The following is a 22,281-nucleotide window of genomic DNA, read 5'->3' as shown; positions in this document are numbered from 1 at the left end:
AGTCAACTAATACATTGGAATGGTGGTCTTCTTTTGCAGATAATCATTCCAATAATTTATTAATTTTTATTGCCAATTTTTCAAATTTATTAATTTATTAATAATCACAAATTCATTTTGAAATTCACTTTTAATTAATTAATATGAGAAAAAATAATCCTAATTTATCTTACTTTTTAAAAGTCACACCAAACATATTAAATAAAATTCAAGACCTTTTTCTAATTAATATTATAAATAATAATTAAGTCATGATTATTCAATGAAAATTAGAATAGGTCATAGGACAAAAATTTATGCTTGGTCTAGTTATCATTTTTACGTAATTTATTATTATTTATTATTATTTTACAATTTTTGCAGTAAATATATTAAATTTTTAATAAAACTAATGATAAAATAAAATATATTATTTTTTGATAATCGCTGGGTTTCACCACCCCAATATGAGGCCGAACCTAGGATGACAGTGCTAGCCCAAGGTTCATGAAGCCTCTCAAATGAGCCGGCCCAGACTATTCGGCCTTGAGATCGGCCTCCCTTGAGTTTCAGTCTCTTCATCCCAGCTCGGTCATAAGACTCAGGAGAGGGGACAACCGGCCCGACCACCTAGCAGTTCTGTTTGCACGCGTGCCAGGAGGAAATTAAATGGCCGTCACTACAAAAAACAGGGTATCAGTGACGGATTTTTCCGTCGCTGAAAGTAAAAAATCCGTCGCTGAAACTTTCAGCGACGGATTTGCGACGGACTCAAGTCCGTCGCTTAAAGTCATGTCGCTAATTTTTTCCGACGGATTGCAATTCCGTCGGAAATATTAGCGACGGATTTCCGACGGATTTTAACTCCGTCGGAAATTTTTCCGACGGTTTTCCGACGGAAAATTCAGTCGGAAAAATTTAGCGACGAAAAACTTTTGTCGCTAAATCCGTCAGAAATTCTAATTCATCCGATGAACATTCCGTCGCTAATCCGTCGGAAATAATTAGCGACGGAAATTTTCCGTTGGAAATCCGTCGGAAATATTAACACAATTTAAAAAAAAATTCTCACAAATCCGTCGCTAATCCGTCGCTAATATGCTAAAATTCAATCACAAAAAATAGTTCCCTGTTTTTATTTAGATATTCCCTGTATAATCAAATAATTTATAATTAAAAATCATATTGAATATAAATCAAATATCATTCATAATAATTATAAGTAATGTTCATAATAATTAACAATATTCAGAATATATAAAATAAATCCATAATATTTAACAATGTTCATAATAATACTTAACAATCGTCATAAAATTTAAAATAAATGAATAATACTTAACAATGTTCATAAAACTAAAAACTAATCTATGAATTTGTTGAATCATCTGATAGAGAAGTACAATCTGCAGTTGGATTATTTGTTTCATTCATAGAGAGCTGCTGGCTATGTCCTCTACCTCTAGATGATACTGCTCTTCGAGGCATCTGAAAAAATAATTGTCCATTAGTTTTAATTAACAATAAAGACAAACAATAGAAAAAATAATAATCAAATATTAAGTCTATGAATATATATAAAAATATGATATACTTTACAATGTATCATTCAGAATCATCTTCTAAGTTGACATCATCATCACTATCAATACCATCAACTTCTAAATCGTCATCTGACTTTTCAGTGTCTTCTTCCTCTTCTTCATCCTCTCCCTCTTCCTCTTCCTCTACATCCTCATCTTCATCTTCCACCACTTCAAGTGGTTGTTGCACTTGTTGCAATTCATTAACATCCACCTCAACCATACTACTTGAATCAAGTAACATTGTGGGATCATCAAGTTCGGTTGTTGGTACAATTTCTTGAGGTCTTGAGACATCATCCTCTTGATAAGCAACATCATTGGAGTTTTGCTCATTTGAATTGTTGTTAACCATGGAAGGTCCAATATTGTAAGTGCTCCTAACTTTGGTTTTGAAAACCGCACACCAGTCAACTCTGACTTTATTGATTTTAGGATATTTAATATAGCAAACTTGATGAGCTTGTTGAGCTAAAATAAATGGATCAGATGATGCTAGCCTTAATTTGACATTGATTTCCACAAGACCATGTTGAGGATGGACCCTTACCCCTCTATTAGTGTCAAACCATTCACACTTGAAAAGGATTATCTTGTTTTTCTCTCCAAAGTACTCTAATTCTAATACATCATTCAGCAAGCCATAGTAATCACTTTCATATTCATTATAACAACTTCCTTTGACCCATACACCACTATTTAATGTTTTTCGCTCTCTGCCATAATCATGTCGATGAAATTTAAATCCATTCACAAAATATCCTTTATATGATTGTACTTTTCGGCTGGGCCCTTGAGCTATTTGATAAATGTAGTTATCAACTTCGTTCCTTCCCACCTAATGTTGAAATATTAAGTTAGAAGTCAACAATAATGCTAAAGCTCAAATCATCACTTGCAATACTTACATAGTCTTTTAACCAATTAGCCAGTTCTCGCTCTCGCATTTGCTCAATTTGTTGATCGCTGATATTTGGTATTGTTTCTCAAAAATGAGAATAAAAAATCCTACACAAAAAAATTAATTTTTTTGTAACATATTTTATTTTATATGATTAAAATGTTAATACTTAATTTAAATCACTTACTCAATAAACGGATCAATTTCAGGACAATTCAATAACACATATAAATGTGCTGCACAGTACTCTTCATTTGACAACATTCTGCCATGTTCCAACTGCCCAAAAGGTCGACCTGCATGAGTGAAAATCGAAAGGCGTCCCATAGGTTCTACATGTCCACCATCATCATTTCTTGGGACTCTATTTAGTCTTGTCGAGATAGATGGCTCAAAGTAATGTGAGCAAAAAGATGAAATTTCCTCAATAAGATATGCCTCAACAATTGAACCCTCAACAGAAGCTTTATTTTTGACTTTTTTCTTCAAGTCAAAGAGGTATCTAGTAAAAGAAAAATTAGACTGTTAGTTGGTTATTTGACATTTATTTACAATACACCATATGTAAATATTTAGTATTGCATTTACCGTTCAAAGGGATACATCCAACGATATTGCACAGGTCCACCTACTTTTGCCTCGTATGCCAAGTGAATAGGTAAATGCTCCATTGAGTCAAAGAAACCGGGTGGGAATATCTTCTCCATCTTGCAAATGCTCTCAACAATATTTTTTTCTAAGATATTCAAATTTTCTTCTGTGAGTGTGGTTGCAGTTATGTCTCTAAAAAAATGACTCAACTCAGTCAAAGCATCCCAAACTGCTTTAGGCAATATGTCACGAAATGCAATTGGTATCAGTCTTTGCATCAATATGTGGCAATCATGGCTTTTTAATCCATAAAATTTACAATCATTCACACTAACAGACTGAGCAATGTTCGAAGCATAACCGTCAGGCAACCTCAAATCCTTAAGCCATTGACAAATTGACCGTTTCTGTTCTTTATTCAAAGAATAAGTGGCTTTAGGTTTGTACACTTTACCATTATTATACAACAATTCTAACTCGGGACGATTGCAATAGACTTTCAAATCTTGTCTTGCCTTGATATTGTCCTTTGATTTGCCATTCACATCCATAACTGTGTAGAATATGTTATCAAATACATTCTTCTCTATATGCATAACGTCCAAATTATGTCGAAGTAAATTTGATTGCCAATATGGAAGCTCCCAAAATATACTCTTTTTCACCCAGTTATGCTGTACTCCAAACCCCGGTATTGTTTGCTTGCCAGCAGTTGTTCCAAACACAACATCACTCAACAAATTAACCCGATGTTGTATAACATCACCTGCCATACGAGAAGGTGGAGGAGTTTTTTCTATGAAACCTTTTCTAAATTTATCTTTCTGTCTTCGATATGGATGGTTAATAGGAAGGAATTGACGATGGCAATCAAAAAAAGATGGCTTCCCACCATGCTGAAGTATAAAGGCCTTACTATTTTCCATACAATATGGACATGACATTCTACCATGTGTGCTCCATCCAGATAACATACCATATGCAGGAAAATCACTTATTGTCCATAACAATGCTGCTTTCATTTGAAAGTTTTGGTTAGAATTAGCATCATGAGTCCAAACTCCTTCATGCCACAACAATTTCAGCTCATCAATCAAAGGCCTCAAAAAAACATCCAAGCTTTTTCCAGGGCTTTTAGGACCTGGAATTACCATATTCAGAAACATGTAAGGTTTTTTCATTGCCATCCATGGAGGTAAATTGTAAACTACAACAATTACGGGCCAACAAGAATACGGTTTAGACCGTTGCCCAAAAGGATTGAATCCATCAGTACATAATCCAAGCCGAACATTTCTTGGATCAGATGCAAACCAAGAGTGGGTGCGATCAAAATGTTTCCATGCCTCACTATCAACAGGATGCACCATACTACCATCTACATGTTGGTTAGAAGCATGCCAAACCATATGCAGAGCAGTTTTGGATGACATAAAAAGTCTTTGGAGTCTAGGAATCAAAGGTAGATATCGCAACATTTTAAATGGTCTCTTTTTTCGTCGCCCCATAAATGATTGTATTGGTTTATATCGAGGGTGACCACATATTGTACATGATGTTCTGTCGATATTTTCTTGAAAGTACAACATACAATTGTTTACACAAACATCGATTTTTGTATAACCAAGGCCTAGAGTGGACATCATCTTCTTCGTATTATAAAAATTATCTGGTAAGAGGTTTCCTTCTGGTAGCATACTTTTTACCGTTCCCATAAACTTATTAAAACAACTATGACTAATGTGAAATTCTGACATTAAGTTCAGCAATTGAGATACAGCAGATAACTTGGTATGATTATTGCAGCCTTCCCATAATGGCACATCCGCACCATGTAATAATTCATAGAATTTTGAAACTTCTAAGTTCGGCTCCATGGTTCGATTGCCCATTTCAGAACTACCAACTCCAACTGTACCATAATTTATATCCATTGCTTCCATGACCATGCTTCTATAATCATTGACATTGTTGGTTGTAGCAAGATAATCAGTAGATTGTTCCTCAAGTTGTTCAGAATTTATTTCATGAGTGATAGATTCACCATGCGCAATCCACTTAGTATATCCTCCAACAAATCCACTTTTGCAAAGGTGATAAGTAACATCTTGCCTATTCTGAAATTTCCTATTCTGACACTTAGAACATGGACAACGAATTTTATCTTGGCATATAAACTGTACTTGTGCATAGGCAAAGTTTAGAAATGTCTCCACCCCAATCTCAAATTCAGAATTAAGAAAGCCATTTTCATCTAGTCGCTCATACATCCATCTACGATCTACCGACATGATAAATATATTCTGAAATATAAACAAATTCAACTTTAATTATATACTAATTTAACAAATCAAACACACTAATCAATTTAACAATACATATCAAAGAAAAGTTGAATAAAGGCACATAAAGTAATCAATTTAACAATACATATATATATTAATAAAATTATATATTATTATTATTATTATTTTGAAATTTATAAAATGACTTATTCTCTTAAAATTAAAAATATATATATATTTTTTAAAAGATCATTTTTTAAAAGGCAGCAAGCTGCTGTGCAGCAGCAGCTGCTGCACAGCAGTTGCTGCAGCACAGCAGCAGCTGCTGCACAGCAGCTGCTGCAGCACAGCAGCTGCTGCTGCTACCTGCTGTGCTGCACAGCAGCTGCTGCAGCACAGCAGCTTGCCTTGCTTGTGCAGCAGCTAGCTTGCTGCTGCACAAGCAAGGCAGCAGCATGCTTGCTGCTGCACAAGCAAGGCAGCAGCAAGCTTGCTGCTGCACAAGCTATATTTCATAATTCCACATTATTATTATTTTTTTTATAACTAATGAATTTATTTTCACATTATTTTTAACATATTATAATATATATTTCATAATTTATAAAAATTAGTAACATAATAATCATGTAATCTCAAAACCCCAAATAAATAAATAAAAAATATAAAAACAAACAATTAAGCAATAAACCCATCAAACTCAATGGCTAAGTAATCACCTAATATTTTTCAAAATTATTATTTTAATAATTAATATAAAATTAAAAATTAGTATAACAAGCATACATTAGGATCAACCAATCATTCCTTCAATAACTTACATGGAGTGGCGACGATCGGCAGTTGCAACGGCGGTGAGTGGCAACGGTGGTGGTGGCAGCGGTGGCAGCTCCAGCAATGGCGGTACAGCCGCGGCAACAGCAACAGCTACAGAGAGGCGCAGCAACGCGCGATAGCCCGAGAACGACAGTGGCGGCGGCGACGGAGGCGGCGACGGCGACGGCGGCAAGAAGAAGGATGGAGCGATAAGGAGAAGAGAGGAGAAGAGAGGAGAGGAAAATGGTGGCTGAAATCAAAAAGAGTCCCGAAAGAGATGGATTAGGTTTTTAAATATTTTTTTGCATTTTCTGACGGATTAGCGACGGAATAAATTCCGTCGCTAATATTTTAAAAATCCGTCGCTAATCCGTCGCAAATCCGTCAGAAATATAAAGCTTTAGTGTTCGTCGCTGATCCGTCGCTAAATTTTTTTTTTCCGACGGAAGTAATTTCCGTCGCTAAATCCGTCACTGATAGCCTGTTTTTTTTGTGGTGCGTCTAGCATGGAGCAGACGTTGACGCTTTTGTACGTACATATCCGTATGATAGAGACAGGTGGCCCAGTAACATCAAGGCCATTAGACGTCACTAACAAACAAAAGAAAAAGAATAAAAGGAGAGGAGCACCTCCTCAACTACCGTAAACTCTTATTTTTCTGGATATCAGAACATCACTTTTCAATTAAAATGAGTATATAGATAGTATGAATATAATTAATATTTCACTTATTAAAGAGTGAATGAAAAAATAAAATATTCAAGAAAATATTGAAATTATAAAGATATTTATTTAAAAGTAAAAGAAAAACTTTTAAAACGAGTATTAATAAAATTGATAACCAGAGGGAGTACCATTTATTCACATTGCTAACCTTATTCACATCACTCATACATAAAAATTTGATGTAAATATTTTTTTTTTACTGGTCTTTGGACGTGTCATTTATTGTCTTATCTCTTAAATTCTAACTTCACGGCTTAAATGGTGTTCACATATTTTTCAACTATATCTTATGTTAGTTTAATATTTTTGTAGATATAATCGCTAAACTTTATTTTAGAGGCTTACTTCCACTAGATTAGTTAAGCGCCTCCCAAAGGTGGCCCCCTTCTAAATCCCTAATCACATCGTCTACTTTATTTCTGGATATATCTATTTTTTTATTTAAATTTTCTATGATTCAGTTATTAACAACTTAGAGTTATACTAATACCTTGTAACAGCCCGGAAACCGAACTGCTACCGGCACTAGGATCCAGATCGGTTAAGGCCACCTAGACCCGTAGTAAGCCTGTGGTGACCTCTGTGTACCTGTGAAATCCTGTACATGATCATACATTTTCTATAAAAATTTAAAACTTTTCTTCTCCAAGGCTTAACCTGTGCATGCACTATTTCTATGCCATAAAACCCCAGCCATAGTTCTCATTATTACTCAAGGCGGGTCAAACTCATTCTATGTTAAGCCTGGTTTTTCATACATATGAACATAAAATCATTTACATCATAAAAAGATCATGTACTCAAAGGACTGCAACAACTCTTATATTAGTCAAGCACAGTTCTATACACTATACATCATAATCTATCTCTTTACAATTACATGTCCAACTAAACTATTACATAACTCTTCTTTTTCTCTGTACCCTGCTGACTCCCTTCTCTGGACTCTGAACCTGCAAAAGTGGGGTTAAGGGAGAGGGATGAGCTATACTAGCCCAGTGAGCAAAACTATAAAACGGGTGATAAAATATGTTCTCATGGAATGCATCATAACACATTTAATTCATCGTCTGTTACTTTTATCCGTATGGGTTCACGTAAACGTCCTTCCCTAGAGAGTTCACGTAAACGTCCTTCCTCTCACGGATTGATCATCAACATAGAATAATGCAATGCGTCACCTTCGTGAAATCTAATGCATACAACCTAAATATCTCATGATGCGTGCAACATGCTGAAATCATTTAATTTTCCATATTAAAATAGTTAAGTTTAGTTCCACTCACATCTGGCTGACTCTGTAAAAACTCTGCAGGTTCTGTAGCAGTGCTCACTACTGACCACTCTGGTTCCTCTGGTCTGTTCCTACACAGATGGACACATATGAGGGACCAAACCAACTCTAAAACATCTCTATAAACTCCCCCAAAATCCCTCTAAAAACTCCTAAAACAATCACATATAGCATGCATAAAAAGGCTGGACAGAGCACTTTCGGCGACAGGTTCGGCGGCCGAAAGTCCTGTCCAGAGACGAAACTCACATACTTTCGGCTGCCGAATCCTCTACCTTCGGCGGCCGAAAGTCCTCTTACAAACCTTCGGGGGCACCCTTTGGCAGCCGAAAGTCTCGTCCAGAGACGAAACTCAACCTTCGGCGGCACCTTCGGCGGCCGAACCTTGCCTCCAGAGACGAAAGTCCAAACTTTCGGAAGCAAGCTTTGGCAGCCGAAACTGCCTCCTCAAGGGGTTCGGCGGCCGAACCTTCCTTCGGCGGCCGAACCTGGCTTTCACCCGAAGGGCAGAGACTTGCTCTGCTTCATGCAAACTTTCCCCCAAACCTACAAAACATGCATAACAACTACTCCCAACTAGCACATACCATATATCATGCATAAAGAGGTCTAAAACTAACCTATAACCTCAACAAACACCACAAATAACAGTTAAACATGCTTCTCAAACCAAAATCACCAAAACCCTCCTATAAACCTAAACATGCATACTACCCATACAAACTTCATAAAACCTTTAAAAATCATACTAGAAGCTTAGGATCTTCACTTACCTCTTGAAGAACTCAAGGTTGAAGAATCCTAATGTGGAGTTATGAGGAAAATCTCTCCCAAAGCTCCAAGCTTCCAAACTTTGCTCTTTTTGCTAAAAACCTTCAAAACATCCCAAAACTCTTAAAACCTTGAAAGATTTGGTGAAAAACATCAAAAACATGAAAGTCAACTTGGAGAGGGTTGGGACTCACCTTTGGCTGCGGGTGAAGGAGAAATAACCTCCTCTCACCGACCTTTGGCCCTTTAATAGGTGGCTGGCCAGACCACCTTCGGCAGCCGAACGTGCTCCCTAAACCATGCAAGGTTCGGCGGCCGAAAGTAACCTTCGGCGGCCGAACTTGCTATTTTCTCCCTTGTTGCTTTTCATTCAAAAACTCTTCTCTTTTAACACTTAAAACATTAAAATCAATCTTAAAAACATCTTAAAACCTATGTATTACCCTTCTAGAGGGTTTCGACACCCGAGATTCCACCGGACTACAGGAATTCCGATGCCGGACTCTAGCCGGGTATTACATTCTCCCCTCCTTAAGAACATTCGTCCCCGAATGTTCCTAACACAACATAAAAACATATAAGCACATAGAAAAGAGGAAAAACTAACTAACTAACCTCAAAACAGATATGGGTACTGCTGGAGCATAGATTCTCGTGTCTCCCAGGTACACTCTTCTAGATTGTGGTGGTTCCACAAAACTTTTACCATCGGTATCTCCTTGTTCCTTAACCTTCTGATCTGGGTGTCGATGATCCGTACTGGTTGCTCTACATAAGTGAGATCTCCTAGAATCTCTACATCAGGTTCACTGAGAACCTTACCCGAATCTGACATGAATTTTCGTAGCATAGAAACATGAAACACCGGATGGATCCTTTCCATAGAAGCAGGTAAATCCAGCTTATACGACACACTCCCAATCCTCTGCAAGATCTCAAAGGGACCAATGTATCGTGGAGCTAGCTTACCCTTCCTTCCAAAGCGAACCACTCCCTTCATTGGAGACACCTTCAGCAATACCATATCCCCCTCCTGGAACTCTATCTGTTTCCTACGGATATCTGCATAGCTCTTTTGTCTGCTAACAGCTGTTCTGATCCTCTCTCTGATGATAGGCACTAGTCTGCTGGTAATTTCTACAATCTCTGGCCCTGCAAGAGCCTTCTCTCCTACCTCTTCCCAGCAAACAGGTGTTCTACACTTCCTTCCATACAGAGCTTCATAAGGAGCCATCCCTATGCTAGCATGATGGCTGTTATTGTAAGCAAACTCCACCAGAGGTAGATGCTGCCTCCAAGAACCGCCAAAGTCTAACACACACATTCTCAACATATCGTCTATGGTCTGGATGGTCCTCTCTGACTGACCGTCCGTCTGTGGATGGAAAGCAGTGCTAAAATCCAATCTTGTACCCATCTCAGCTTGCAGACTTCGCCAAAACCTAGAGGTGAACTGGGGTTGTAACGACCCGGAAACCGGTACCCCTCTGTAACGGCCCGAACCATTACTGGCACTAGGATCCAGATCGGCTTAAGGCCGCCGGGACCCGTAGCAAGCCGACTATACTCTCTGTGTACCTGATAAATCCCATACATGATACAACGATACTCAACAATCCTGTAAAACTTTGTAGGCTTAACTACTGCTACTCAGATATATCAATCTGAAATGGCCCTCAGGGCCTATACCAGTGACTACTATCTGCTGTGGATCAAGGGAGTGAAACCCTTTTACTCTGTAACACAATCCACTGGTATCACATCAAAGCCATGCATTAAGCCTAACTCACACATTTCTCAACAAGAAACGTAAAACAGGATTCATGTACAAGGGATTAATCATACATCACACTATAGCAATAATACTAGGAAAAGCACAAGTCTATCCAGTATACGATAGTACATATCTATACATTACATTACAACTAATCTTTTAATTACATCATGTCCACTATGCTATTACAAACATACATTCATGCATAACTTTCCTCTGTACTCTTGCTGACTTTGACTTCCCATAGTTATCTCAGACCCTGCAAAACTGGGGTTAAGGGAGTGGGATGAGCTACTACAGCCCAGTGAGGAGGAACAATAAAAACAGTTCATTCATTACATGCTCTCATGAAATGCATCACATCACAAACATATCATCTCAAGGATGAATTTGTCACCAATAACCCTTAACTACATGTTATAATAATGCCAACTGTGCCAAGGAGACTATGTCATCACCTGGTCTACACTTATCGCTCTGATATCATAACATGACCAACTGTGCCAAGGAGACTAGGTCTCACCTGGTCTACACTTAACTCTGATTTGACAGCCCAGCTGTCTCACTCATAGTACCAGGAGCGACCTGGACTATCCAGGGGCGACCTGGTATGGCTATCTCATGCCATAAATCTGTATCTGCTCTCTGTCAAGGGCTAAGGATCATCCAACATTCATCCACATAAACAACAATGTATATGCAATGCATCATCGTCGTGAAGTCTAATGCAATACAACCTAATACATAACATGGCAGTTTATGATGCATGGATCATGATAGAATCGTGTCATTTCTCAAGAGAAAATATGTAGTTTAGTTCCACTCACCTCTAGCCAATGCTGGCTAACTCTGGGCCAACTCTAACTCTGGAGCCTCCTCGGTTCCTCGGTCCAATCCTACACAGATGGACGTAAATGAGGTACCAAACATACTCTAACATAACTATGAACATCTCTCCAAACACCCTCTAAAACATCACAAAACATGCATGCAAAACAAGCAAAGGAAGGCTGGACAGGGCACCTTCGGCAGCACCTTCGGCGGCCGAATGTCTCCTCCAGAGACGAAAGTCAGGCATGTTCGGCGGCCTAACTTGGACTTTCGGGGGCCGAACCTGAGTTTAGCCAGAACTCAGTTTCGTGCACAAGGACGCCTGTCAGTCCCTCCATCACCTGTTCAGACCTCAACACATGCATTTAACCCGTCTAAAACATGCATAAACACTTCAACAAGCCTAAGGGAGCTTCAAATAACTTTAAACTCCAACAAACAAGCTCACAAGACACACATCAAACATAAAGGATTCATAAACCCTATGATGCACATCTCATGCAAACTCATGCCTAGCTCCCTTTTCCCTTTACAAAACTCATACACACATCATAAGAACCATGGATCAACACTTACCTCTTGAAGAACAAAGGCTGAGATGATCCAAACTCAAAGATATGGAGAAACCAAGCTTCAAAAGCTTCAAACTCCAAAACCTTGTTTAAAGCTCACAACTCTTCAAAACTCACAACTCTTCACAACAAGGGTAAAACTCATTACAACCGTGAAAGATTTGAAGAAAAACCATGAAAATACTTTAAGGAGATCAAGACCTCACCTAGGTCAGAAGGAGAGAAGAAACCTCCTCCTTTTTCTGCCACTCGGTGCCCTTATAGATGAGCAACCGCCTCAGGTTCGGCTGCCGAATCGCATGCAAAACTATGCAACCTTCGGCGGCCGAACTTAACCTTCGGGGGCCGAAACTAGGGAACTTTAGGCGGCCGAACTTAACCTTAGGGGGCCGAACATGGCAAAATGCCTCCTTGGCCATATCTCTTCAAAACTCAATCCTTTTCTACGCTAAACCTTTAAAACACTTGAAAATATTTTAGAAAACTTTCTCTTACCCTTCCAGAGACCTCTGACATCCTCGAACTCCCCCGGACGGTAGGAATTCCGATGTCTGAATCTAGCCGGGTATTACATTCTTCCCTCCTTTAAAAACATTCGTCCTCGAATGTTAAAACAACAACAATAAACATACAGGGAAACAAGAAGAAAGCCTACCATCGGTCTCTACGAAGAGACACAGATACCCCTGGAGTAAAACTCCCGGGTTGGCTATACTGTCTGACTTTGCTGACCCTTCACTGCTTAAGCTGTGTCTACACTAATTGTTTACCACTCTTGCTTGTACACAATCGACCTGACTCTTTCATATGACTACTAACTTTCCTTTTCTTTGACTTTTCTCAGCTTATTTACACTACTCTGGTTATACGAACCTTTGCTTCTCTTTACTGCACTCTGACAAAGGAACAATAATCCTCAGGAAAAGCTAGATGCCTTGCCTATAGCTTTAACTCTTTTCTTACTAGAAAACTCGTAGTGTGCTACATCACAAATCACACATATATGCTCCGAAATTGAACTCAGATTACAGAACTTGGCCTCTATGCCGTGTTCTCTTACAATCCACAATGCTTAGTAGATAATGGGCATGCTTCTCTATTCTTGATTTTTTTTGTATTTGTTTTTTTTTTTTTTTTTTTTTTTTTTTTTTTTTTTCTGAACTATCCTACGCTTTTGCTGCGCACTCTGATCCTTGCCCGCTTTTCTTCTTCTTTACTATACTGGCTTCTTCTCTTTTGATCCCTTTTGTAACTACACTGGACTATCTCTAGCGCTCTAGCTCTCTAGCTCTCTAGCTATCTGTTTCTGTAAGATAACTTGAGAAGCAACTTCTGACTGAGGGCAGCTAACATCTCATCTGCCTCACCTAGGACATACTGTCTTGTATACTCAGAGTCGCTGAGCAGTTTTACCCCTTACCTCTGGTTTAGACTCTTCACTATCATAAAGATCTCACCTCTACGCAACTGCTAAATTGACTTTTCTCTAACTGACTTTGGCCATATAGTTCCCAACTCTTAGATCTATTATGGAAAACAACCAGCTTCTACTAGCTGGTCCTATAGATCATCCATTCTGCATGGGAACACCTGTCCTTGGTAGTGATTTTGTGCAACTAGTCACAGTTGTGACAAAATCTCAAGGTTTCATCCTTCGTTTCTCACAACGATACTGGAACATTCTAGGGTGTGTGGTACTAAGTCGGATAGAATCCTTTACTACCAAGTGCACATTGTTCTACTATCGCTCTTCAGTCTGTAACTGCTTTTCTAGCTCTTATAGGTTTCAGCTCTTACATGCTACAGGTATCATTCCAAAGGAAAAGGTGAAGATGCATCTAGTCTCCATTCTCACTTAACTTTCAAACTCTACTGGGTTTACTAATGGTAAACCTGCTAACTCGTCTGGGATAACATATAACACTCTTTCTCTTTTCCTGTCTATGAATACTGAGGCTGGTTCCCTGACCTGGCTATGCGCTCAAACAAGAGCAAGAAAACGCCTAACTAACTTCCCTAACGAATGCACGAGCCTGTAGGGTTGATATCAAACTTCTGGGTATGCTAAACTGTCCCCTTCTAAGGACTAACTCTGACCCATCCGAGCCTCTGAACTCTGAACTGTCCTACCTTGTCTTTGCAGACTTAGGTAGTACCTCAAGTAGCTAGCCAATCCGCCCTAGGTTGACATCACCAGTCACCCCTAGAACCATAAGGTCAGCTGGATTGCATCCACTACTCTCACCATACGTAACAGACTCTGAACTGAACCGACAGACTGACTCTGCCATAGATGGATCACACTCTTGGGCCCTCTGACCCAAAGAGAACACTCTAAGCCAGAAGTTATCAACCCCTCTTCTATTTATGGCTCTCACAACAACAGGGAAAGAAACATCAGGGTCCACTATAACCTACACATCTGAACACCCGCAAGTGAACGTATTTGACGTCACCGTGTTCAATGTGTTAACCGCCTACTAAGTCAGGATGAAGATCCAAGCTAAAGCTAACGAATCTTCCCTCGAGAACCGACCAAAGAAAAGGAGAACTCTCTTCTCTTGCCTCAACCCCTATCCTAAAACATGGCTAGAGCTACAGGCTGAGTTACACTACTAGAAGTCATCTGCTGGGACTGTGCCAATCAGGGCCGCAGTAGGACACTCACATAACATGAGTCCTTCCTGCTCGCATCTATACATGCCGTAGTCCCATACCAACAGACTACTTTTGTGTACACTCTATGCCGCACGTATCCAGACCAATCTGAATTAGAGCTCAATCGCCACCTAATCCCAGACTAACCTGAAATCTCTATTTATTCTCTGCTCTCTTCTCCCTCATATACTTGTCTCTTTGCTTACTTTTCTCTTACTTCCTTTTCTTCTTTTTCTTACTTTTCACCTATGCTCTGCCTTATTTCTGTACTTAAGGTCTACCCTCAGAGATGAGAGATCACTCTCTCTCTACTTGGATTTCTATAATCCACGGCTATTGCTCTCGAGTTCTTTCCTGGTAACCTTTAACAAAACACTCGTCTCTGAACCTTTATCTCTGAACATCTAACTCTACTATACCTTATTATTCTCACATCAACTGATATTCTATTACTGTCCAGTCCAGAAAACCACACACATCAGAACACGCAAAAGTGAGCTTACCTGGCACCACTGTGTTCGGTGTGTCTGTCTCTGGCTGACCCTGGGTGAAAATCTGAGCCGGAACTAACAGACGTCCACTGAAGGAACCTCCTGAAGAAGGGACTACCCCTCTTTCTCTACCTCTGCCCTGTACCGAGGCTGGAGCTTCTGGTGGAATTATATTGTCTGCGGATGTCTGTGGGAACTGTGCTGACATGCCCGTTATGGGACACTCTCGTGCCATGTGCCCCTCCTGTCCGCACCTGAAACATGCTGTTGTCCCAGCCCGACATATGCCTTTGTGCCTCCTACCGCACTTCACACATCTAGAACTATCCCAACCAGAACTCGAACCCTCGCGACAACCTATGCCAAACTTTACCCTATTCCAAAACTCTCTTTTCTTTGACCCTTTCAGGCCTCTCACTTTCTTTTTATTCTTTGCAGCAGCCTCACCCAAAGGAAAACGATCACTAGTCTCTGGGTAAGTTTCTACACTCATGTTTTCTGTCTGCTCAGGCTGCGCAAATTCACTCTCCTTACGCTCCCTTGGGCTATCTGGACAAACCCATCCTGTAAACTCTGTAGCAAACTGCTCCCAGGATAAGCTTTCTACCCTCGGGTCCACATACTGGTTGAACCATTCCCTTGCCTTCTCACATTTCAATGTAACCCCTGCCATCTGTATGGCTCTACTCTCATTAGCTCCCAACTCATCGGTTATCAGCTTAACCATTCTAAGATACTCAACAGGGTCATCACCAGTCTCAAATTTGGGAACATCCAACCTCAAATAAGCTGTCATCTGTACCATACTTTCCCCAGGTGAACTAGGCTTGGGTGTTTGGACAATTGGGGCTACTGGTTCTCCTGGTGGTGGAGGAGATGCAACATGCCCTAGGTTAGGGTTTACTGACCCTGGGTAACAAAAGAAGGGTGGACATATGGTATACTGTGGATATGACGGTGGATTTGGCGGATAAAAGGAAGGATAGGGCATAAAGGTGGGATATGGGATATACCTAGGAAACTCTGATGTACTTCGCATCGGGTACTCTGCCCCCCACTGGTAGGGTGGATACTGAGGTGGAACAAATCTCGAGGCCTGAGTGCCTCCTTGGGACTCATCCATATCTCCCCCCAACCTACTCCTGCCAAAGCTACCATCTCTACTCTGCTCATTCTCCTCTATTTCTCTCATAAACCCTGACATACCACTCTGGACAACTCCCCTTCTACTCGCATCAACAGACCGTCTAGGGTCCCTTGATGTACCTTCTCTGCTTATACTATCTGATGTTGCCCTTTGCAGAACGGGGAGATGAGCATCCATGTCCTCATCCTCCGGCGGAGCTCCTGTCAATCTAGCAGATCGACGAGTTCCTCTCATCCTGCCTCTGAAAAGCACAACATCACACACAATATCATCAAATGATCCATGTGAAAACACATGAATCCTTAACACATATCAAACATATCAATAATGCACATGCAACTCATCATGGCATTTCACATCAGCATGCAAGACAGGACTCCACATCCTATCCTAGTGGACATGATTTTAACTTATTGTGCTTTCCTTCCTATACAAGACAACACCTCTTTCCGATGTGGGACTATCTGCTGTGGATCAAGGGAGTGAAACCCTTTTACTCTGTAACACAATCCACTGGTATCACATCAAAGCCATGCATTAAGCCTAACTCACACATTTCTCAACAAGAAACGTAAAACAGGATTCATGTACAAGGGATTAATCATACATCACACTATAGCAATAATACTAGGAAAAGCACAAGTCTATCCAGTATACGATAGTACATATCTATACATTACATTACAACTAATCTTTTAATTACATCATGTCCACTATGCTATTACAAACATACATTCATGCATAACTTTCCTCTGTACTCTTGCTGACTTTGACTTCCCATAGTTATCTCAGACCCTGCAAAACTGGGGTTAAGGGAGTGGGATGAGCTACTACAGCCCAGTGAGGAGGAACAATAAAAACAGTTCATTCATTACATGCTCTCATGAAATGCATCACATCACAAACATATCATCTCAAGGATGAATTTGTCACCAATAACCCTTAACTACATGTTATAATAATGCCAACTGTGCCAAGGAGACTATGTCATCACCTGGTCTACACTTATCGCTCTGATATCATAACATGACCAACTGTGCCAAGGAGACTAGGTCTCACCTGGTCTACACTTAACTCTGATTTGACAGCCCAGCTGTCTCACTCATAGTACCAGGAGCGACCTGGACTATCCAGGGGCGACCTGGTATGGCTATCTCATGCCATAAATCTGTATCTGCTCTCTGTCAAGGGCTAAGGATCATCCAACATTCATCCACATAAACAACAATGTATATGCAATGCATCATCGTCGTGAAGTCTAATGCAATACAACCTAATACATAACATGGCAGTTTATGATGCATGGATCATGCTAGAATCGTGTCATTTCTCAAGAGAAAATATGTAGTTTAGTTCCACTCACCTCTAGCCAATGCTGGCTAACTCTGGGCCAACTCTAACTCTGGAGCCTCCTCGGTTCCTCGGTCCAATCCTACACAGATGGACGTAAATGAGGTACCAAACATACTCTAACATAACTATGAACATCTCTCCAAACACCCTCTAAAACATCACAAAACATGCATGCAAAACAAGCAAAGGAAGGCTGGACAGGGCACCTTCGGCAGCACCTTCGGCGGCCGAATGTCTCCTCCAGAGACGAAAGTCAGGCATGTTCGGCGGCCTAACTTGGACTTTCGGGGGCCGAACCTGAGTTTAGCCAGAACTCAGTTTCGTGCACAAGGACGCCTGTCAGTCCCTCCATCACCTGTTCAGACCTCAACACATGCATTTAACCCTTCTAAAACATGCATAAACACTTCAACAAGCCTAAGGGAGCTTCAAATAACTTTAAACTCCAACAAACAAGCTCACAAGACACACATCAAACATAAAGGATTCATAAACCCTATGATGCACATCTCATGCAAACTCATGCCTAGCTCCCTTTTCCCTTTACAAAACTCATACACACATCATAAGAACCATGGATCAACACTTACCTCTTGAAGAACAAAGGCTGAGATGATCCAAACTCAAAGATATGGAGAAACCAAGCTTCAAAAGCTTCAAACTCCAAAACCTTGTTTAAAGCTCACAACTCTTCAAAACAAGGGTAAAACTCATTACAACCGTGAAAGATTTGAAGAAAAACCATGAAAATACTTTAAGGAGATCAAGACCTCACCTAGGTCAGAAGGAGAGAAGAAACCTCCTCCTTTTTCTGCCACTCGGTGCCCTTATAGATGAGCAACCGCCTCAGGTTCGGCTGCCGAATCGCATGCAAAACTATGCAACCTTCGGCGGCCGAACTTAACCTTCGGGGGCCGAAACTAGGGAACTTTAGGCGGCCGAACTTAACCTTAGGGGGCCGAACATGGCAAAATGCCTTCTTGGCCATATCTCTTCAAAACTCAATCCTTTTCTACGCTAAACCTTTAAAACACTTGAAAATATTTTAGAAAACTTTCTCTTACCCTTCCAGAGACCTCTGACATCCTCGAACTCCCCCGGACGGTAGGAATTCCGATGTCTGAATCTAGCCGGGTATTACAGGGGTCCTCTATCTGATACTATTGACACAGGGACTCCATGTAGCCTCACTATCTCTTCCACATACACCTGCGCTAACTTGTCCACAGAGTAGTTACTCCTGACTAGAATGAAGTGAGCAGATTTCGTCAGTCTATCCACAATCACCCAAATGGAGTGTAGTCTGTTAGACGTCGCCGGTAAACCCACTACAAAATCCATAGCTATGTTCTCCCATTTCCATTCTGGAATCGGCAGTGGGTTAAGCATTCCAGCCGGCTTCTGGTGCTCTAGCTTCACCCTCTGACATATCTCGCAGGCTGACACATACTGTGCCACTTCTCTCTTCATCGCTGGCCACCAATACACTCTTCTTAGATCTTGATACATCTTGGTGGCTCTAGGGTGAATACTATATCTCGCATTATGAGCTTCCCTCATAATGTCTTCCTTCAAACTGCTGTCATCTGGTACACATAACCTCTTCCCGTGCCGAAGAATCCCCTCACTGTCAAATCTGAACTCCGCATTATTGCCAGACTGAACAGTCCTGGCAATCTTCACTAACTCAGGGTCCTCGTGCTGTTTCAGAGCCACTTGCTCTAGAAACATGGGTGTAACTCTCATCTGTGCAATCAAAGCACCCGTACCAGATAACTCTAGCTGTAACCCTTCATCCATGAGCCTGTAGAATTCCTTCACCACCGGCCTTCTCTCTGCTGTAATGTGGGATAGACTGCCAAGTGACTTCCGACTTAAGGCATCAGCTACAACATTAGCCTTACCCGGATGATACTGTATCTTACAATCATAATCACTAAGCAACTCTACCCACCGTCTCTGCCTTAAATTCAGCTCCCTCTGACTCAAAATGTGCTGGAGACTCTTATGATCCGTGAAGATCTCACATTTCACCCCATAGAGGTAATGCCTCCACATCTTGAGTGCAAAGATAACAGCTGCCATCTCCAGATCGTGTGTCGGATAGTTTAACTCGTGCTTCTTCAGCTGTCTAGAAGCATAAGCTATCACTCTGTCTCTCTGCATCAACACACAACCTAAACCTATTCGGGACGCATCACAGAACACTGTGAAGTCCTCATCACTGATCGGCAGAGTTAACACCGGTGCTGAAGTTAAACGCCTCTTCAACTCCTCAAAACTCTCATCACATTCTTCAGACCATAAGAACTTCTGATTCTTTCTGGTCAGTCTGGTCATAGGAGCAGCTATCTTCGAGAAGTCCTGGACGAACCTCCGATAGTAGCCTGCCAAACCCAGAAAACTCTTGATCTCGGTCACTGTAGTGGGTGTAGGCCAGTTGGCTACTGCCTCTACCTTCTTGGGGTCCACTGCTATACCTTCATCTGATACTACATGCCCCAAAAAGGAAATGCTCCTCAGCCAGAACTCGCACTTAGAGAACTTGGCATACAAGCCATGCTCTCTCAAAGTCTGCAGGACTATTCTCAGATGTTGGGCATGCTCCTCTGCATTCCTGGAGTACACTAAAATATCATCTATGAAGACAATCACAAAGTGATCCAGGTACTCTCTAAAAACCCTGTTCATGAGATCCATAAATGCTGCAGGGGCGTTAGTCAACCCGAACGGCATTACTAGGAACTCATAGTGCCCATATCTAGTCCTGAAAGCAGTCTTAGGTACATCTTCTTCCCTGATCTTTAACTGATGATACCCGGACCTCAGATCTATCTTAGAGAAACAACCTGCTCCTGACAGCTGGTCGAATAGATCATCGATCCTGGGTAAAGGATACTTATTCTTGGTAGTGACTTTGTTCAACTGCCTGTAGTCGATACAAAGTCTAAGAGATCCATCCTTCTTCCTGACAAACAGTACTGGAGCACCCTAAGGTGAGGTACTCGGGCGGATGAAACCCTTATCTACCAACTCCTGTAACTGCTCTTTCAGCTCTCTCAGCTCTGCTGGTGCCATCCTGTAGGGAGGAATAGAGATCGGTCTGGTACCAGGCATCAACTCTATCTCGAACTCTATTTCCCTATCAGGTGGTAGACCTGGAAGATCTTCTAGAAACACGTCTGGGAACTCTCTAACCACTGGTACTGAGGACGGTTCCCTAACCTGACTGTCTAGCTCTCTCACATGAGCTAGGAACCCCTGACATCCTCTCCTCAACAACCTACGAGCCTGAAGGGCTGATATTATCCCTTTAGGTGTCCCCCTCCTATCTCCTCTGAAGACACACTCGAACCCATCCTGGTCTCTGAAACTAACTACCTTGTCTCTGCAGTTCAAGGTAGCATCACACGTAGATAACCAATCCATCCCTAGAATGACATCAAAATCTGTCAACTCTAGAACCACCAGGTCAGCTGGAAGGTATCTACCCTCTATACATACTGGACTGAACTGACAGACTGACACTGCCAATGATGGGTTACATCTGGGTCCACTAACCCAAAGAGGACACTCTAGCTCGGAGATTATCAGACCCAATCTCTCTGCGGCTCTCAAAGAAATAAAAGAGTGAGAAGCACCGGGGTCCATCAAAGCATACACCTCTGAACACCCAATGATGAGTTTACCTGACACCACTGTGTTCGAAGTGTCTGCCTCCTGTTGAGTCATGGTGAAAATCCGTGCTGGGGCTGACGGACCTGCACCTCGGGAACCCATCCCTGATGAAGAGGCTGATCCTCTTCCTCTTCCTCTGCCACTACTCTGGGGTACAGTTGGAGCTGCTGGCTGTGCAACACTGCCAGATGTCATCTGCTGGGATGGTGCAACCAAAGTCGCATGAGGACATTCTCGTGCATAATGCCCTTCTTGCCCACACTTATAGCAAGCTATAGATCCCAACAAACAAGCTCCTCTATGCATCTTCCCACATCTCTTGCATGCTGCACTACTTGCATCTGAACTTGAACTACTCCCCATTCCCAGACCTGATTTAACCCTGCTCCAGAACTTTCCCCTCTTTCCTCTTTTATCCCATCTCTTCTTGCCTGTGGCTGCTGTGCTCTGAGAAGAAGTTTCCATCTTGGAACCTGAAGACTGTGCCTTAGGCTGTTTAACTATTCCTTGAATAATGGCACTCGCCTCCATCTTTCTAGCAGCATCCACTATAGAGTGGAAACTCTCCTTCTCCGCTGGAAGGATCAAGGAGAAATACCTGGGATGAAGCCTTGTGGCATATCTCCTCGCCTTCTTCTGGTCAGTATCATATGCCTGACCCACATACCGCAACAGATCCAGGAATTTATCCGTATACTCATCCTCAGTCATCTCCTCTGTTTGCCGGAGCTGCTCAAACTCAACCACTTTCATTTCCCTGGAACTGTCAGGAAACGCCCAACCGGCGAACTCATTAGCAAACACTTCCCAAGACATACTGTCTATCCTGG

At 41.3% G+C, this 22,281-nt stretch overlaps 3 protein-coding genes across 3 annotated transcripts; all 3 read right to left on the bottom strand.

Moving 5' to 3' along the window:
- Window positions 1–1,282: 1,282 nt before the first annotated feature.
- Window positions 1,283–2,509, bottom strand: LOC122725010. Its single transcript, XM_043961414.1, has 3 exons — window positions 2,471–2,509; window positions 1,579–2,400; window positions 1,283–1,467 (listed from the first exon to the last, which is right to left on the bottom strand). Exons 1-2 carry the CDS (start codon window positions 2,507–2,509, stop codon window positions 1,585–1,587), a joined length of 855 nt encoding a protein of 284 aa, XP_043817349.1. The 3' UTR covers window positions 1,283–1,467; window positions 1,579–1,584.
- A 65-nt stretch (window positions 2,510–2,574) lies between these two features.
- On the bottom strand, window positions 2,575–3,629 carry LOC122725089. Its single transcript, XM_043961683.1, has 2 exons — window positions 3,052–3,629; window positions 2,575–2,965 (listed from the first exon to the last, which is right to left on the bottom strand). The coding sequence occupies exons 1-2, from the start codon at window positions 3,603–3,605 to the stop codon at window positions 2,647–2,649; spliced, it is 873 nt and encodes a 290-aa protein (XP_043817618.1). The 5' UTR covers window positions 3,606–3,629; the 3' UTR covers window positions 2,575–2,646.
- Window positions 3,625–21,982, bottom strand: LOC122725009. The gene is made up of 4 exons (XM_043961413.1): window positions 21,742–21,982; window positions 6,161–6,405; window positions 3,742–5,357; window positions 3,625–3,640 (listed from the first exon to the last, which is right to left on the bottom strand). The coding sequence occupies exons 1-4, from the start codon at window positions 21,980–21,982 to the stop codon at window positions 3,625–3,627; spliced, it is 2,118 nt and encodes a 705-aa protein (XP_043817348.1).
- Window positions 21,983–22,281: the final 299 nt, after the last annotated feature.

This window comes from Manihot esculenta, chromosome 11 (assembly GCF_001659605.2).
Source record: "Manihot esculenta cultivar AM560-2 chromosome 11, M.esculenta_v8, whole genome shotgun sequence".
Taxonomy (NCBI): domain Eukaryota; kingdom Viridiplantae; phylum Streptophyta; class Magnoliopsida; order Malpighiales; family Euphorbiaceae; genus Manihot; species Manihot esculenta.
This window is presented reverse-complemented; position numbering and strand designations above follow the sequence as displayed.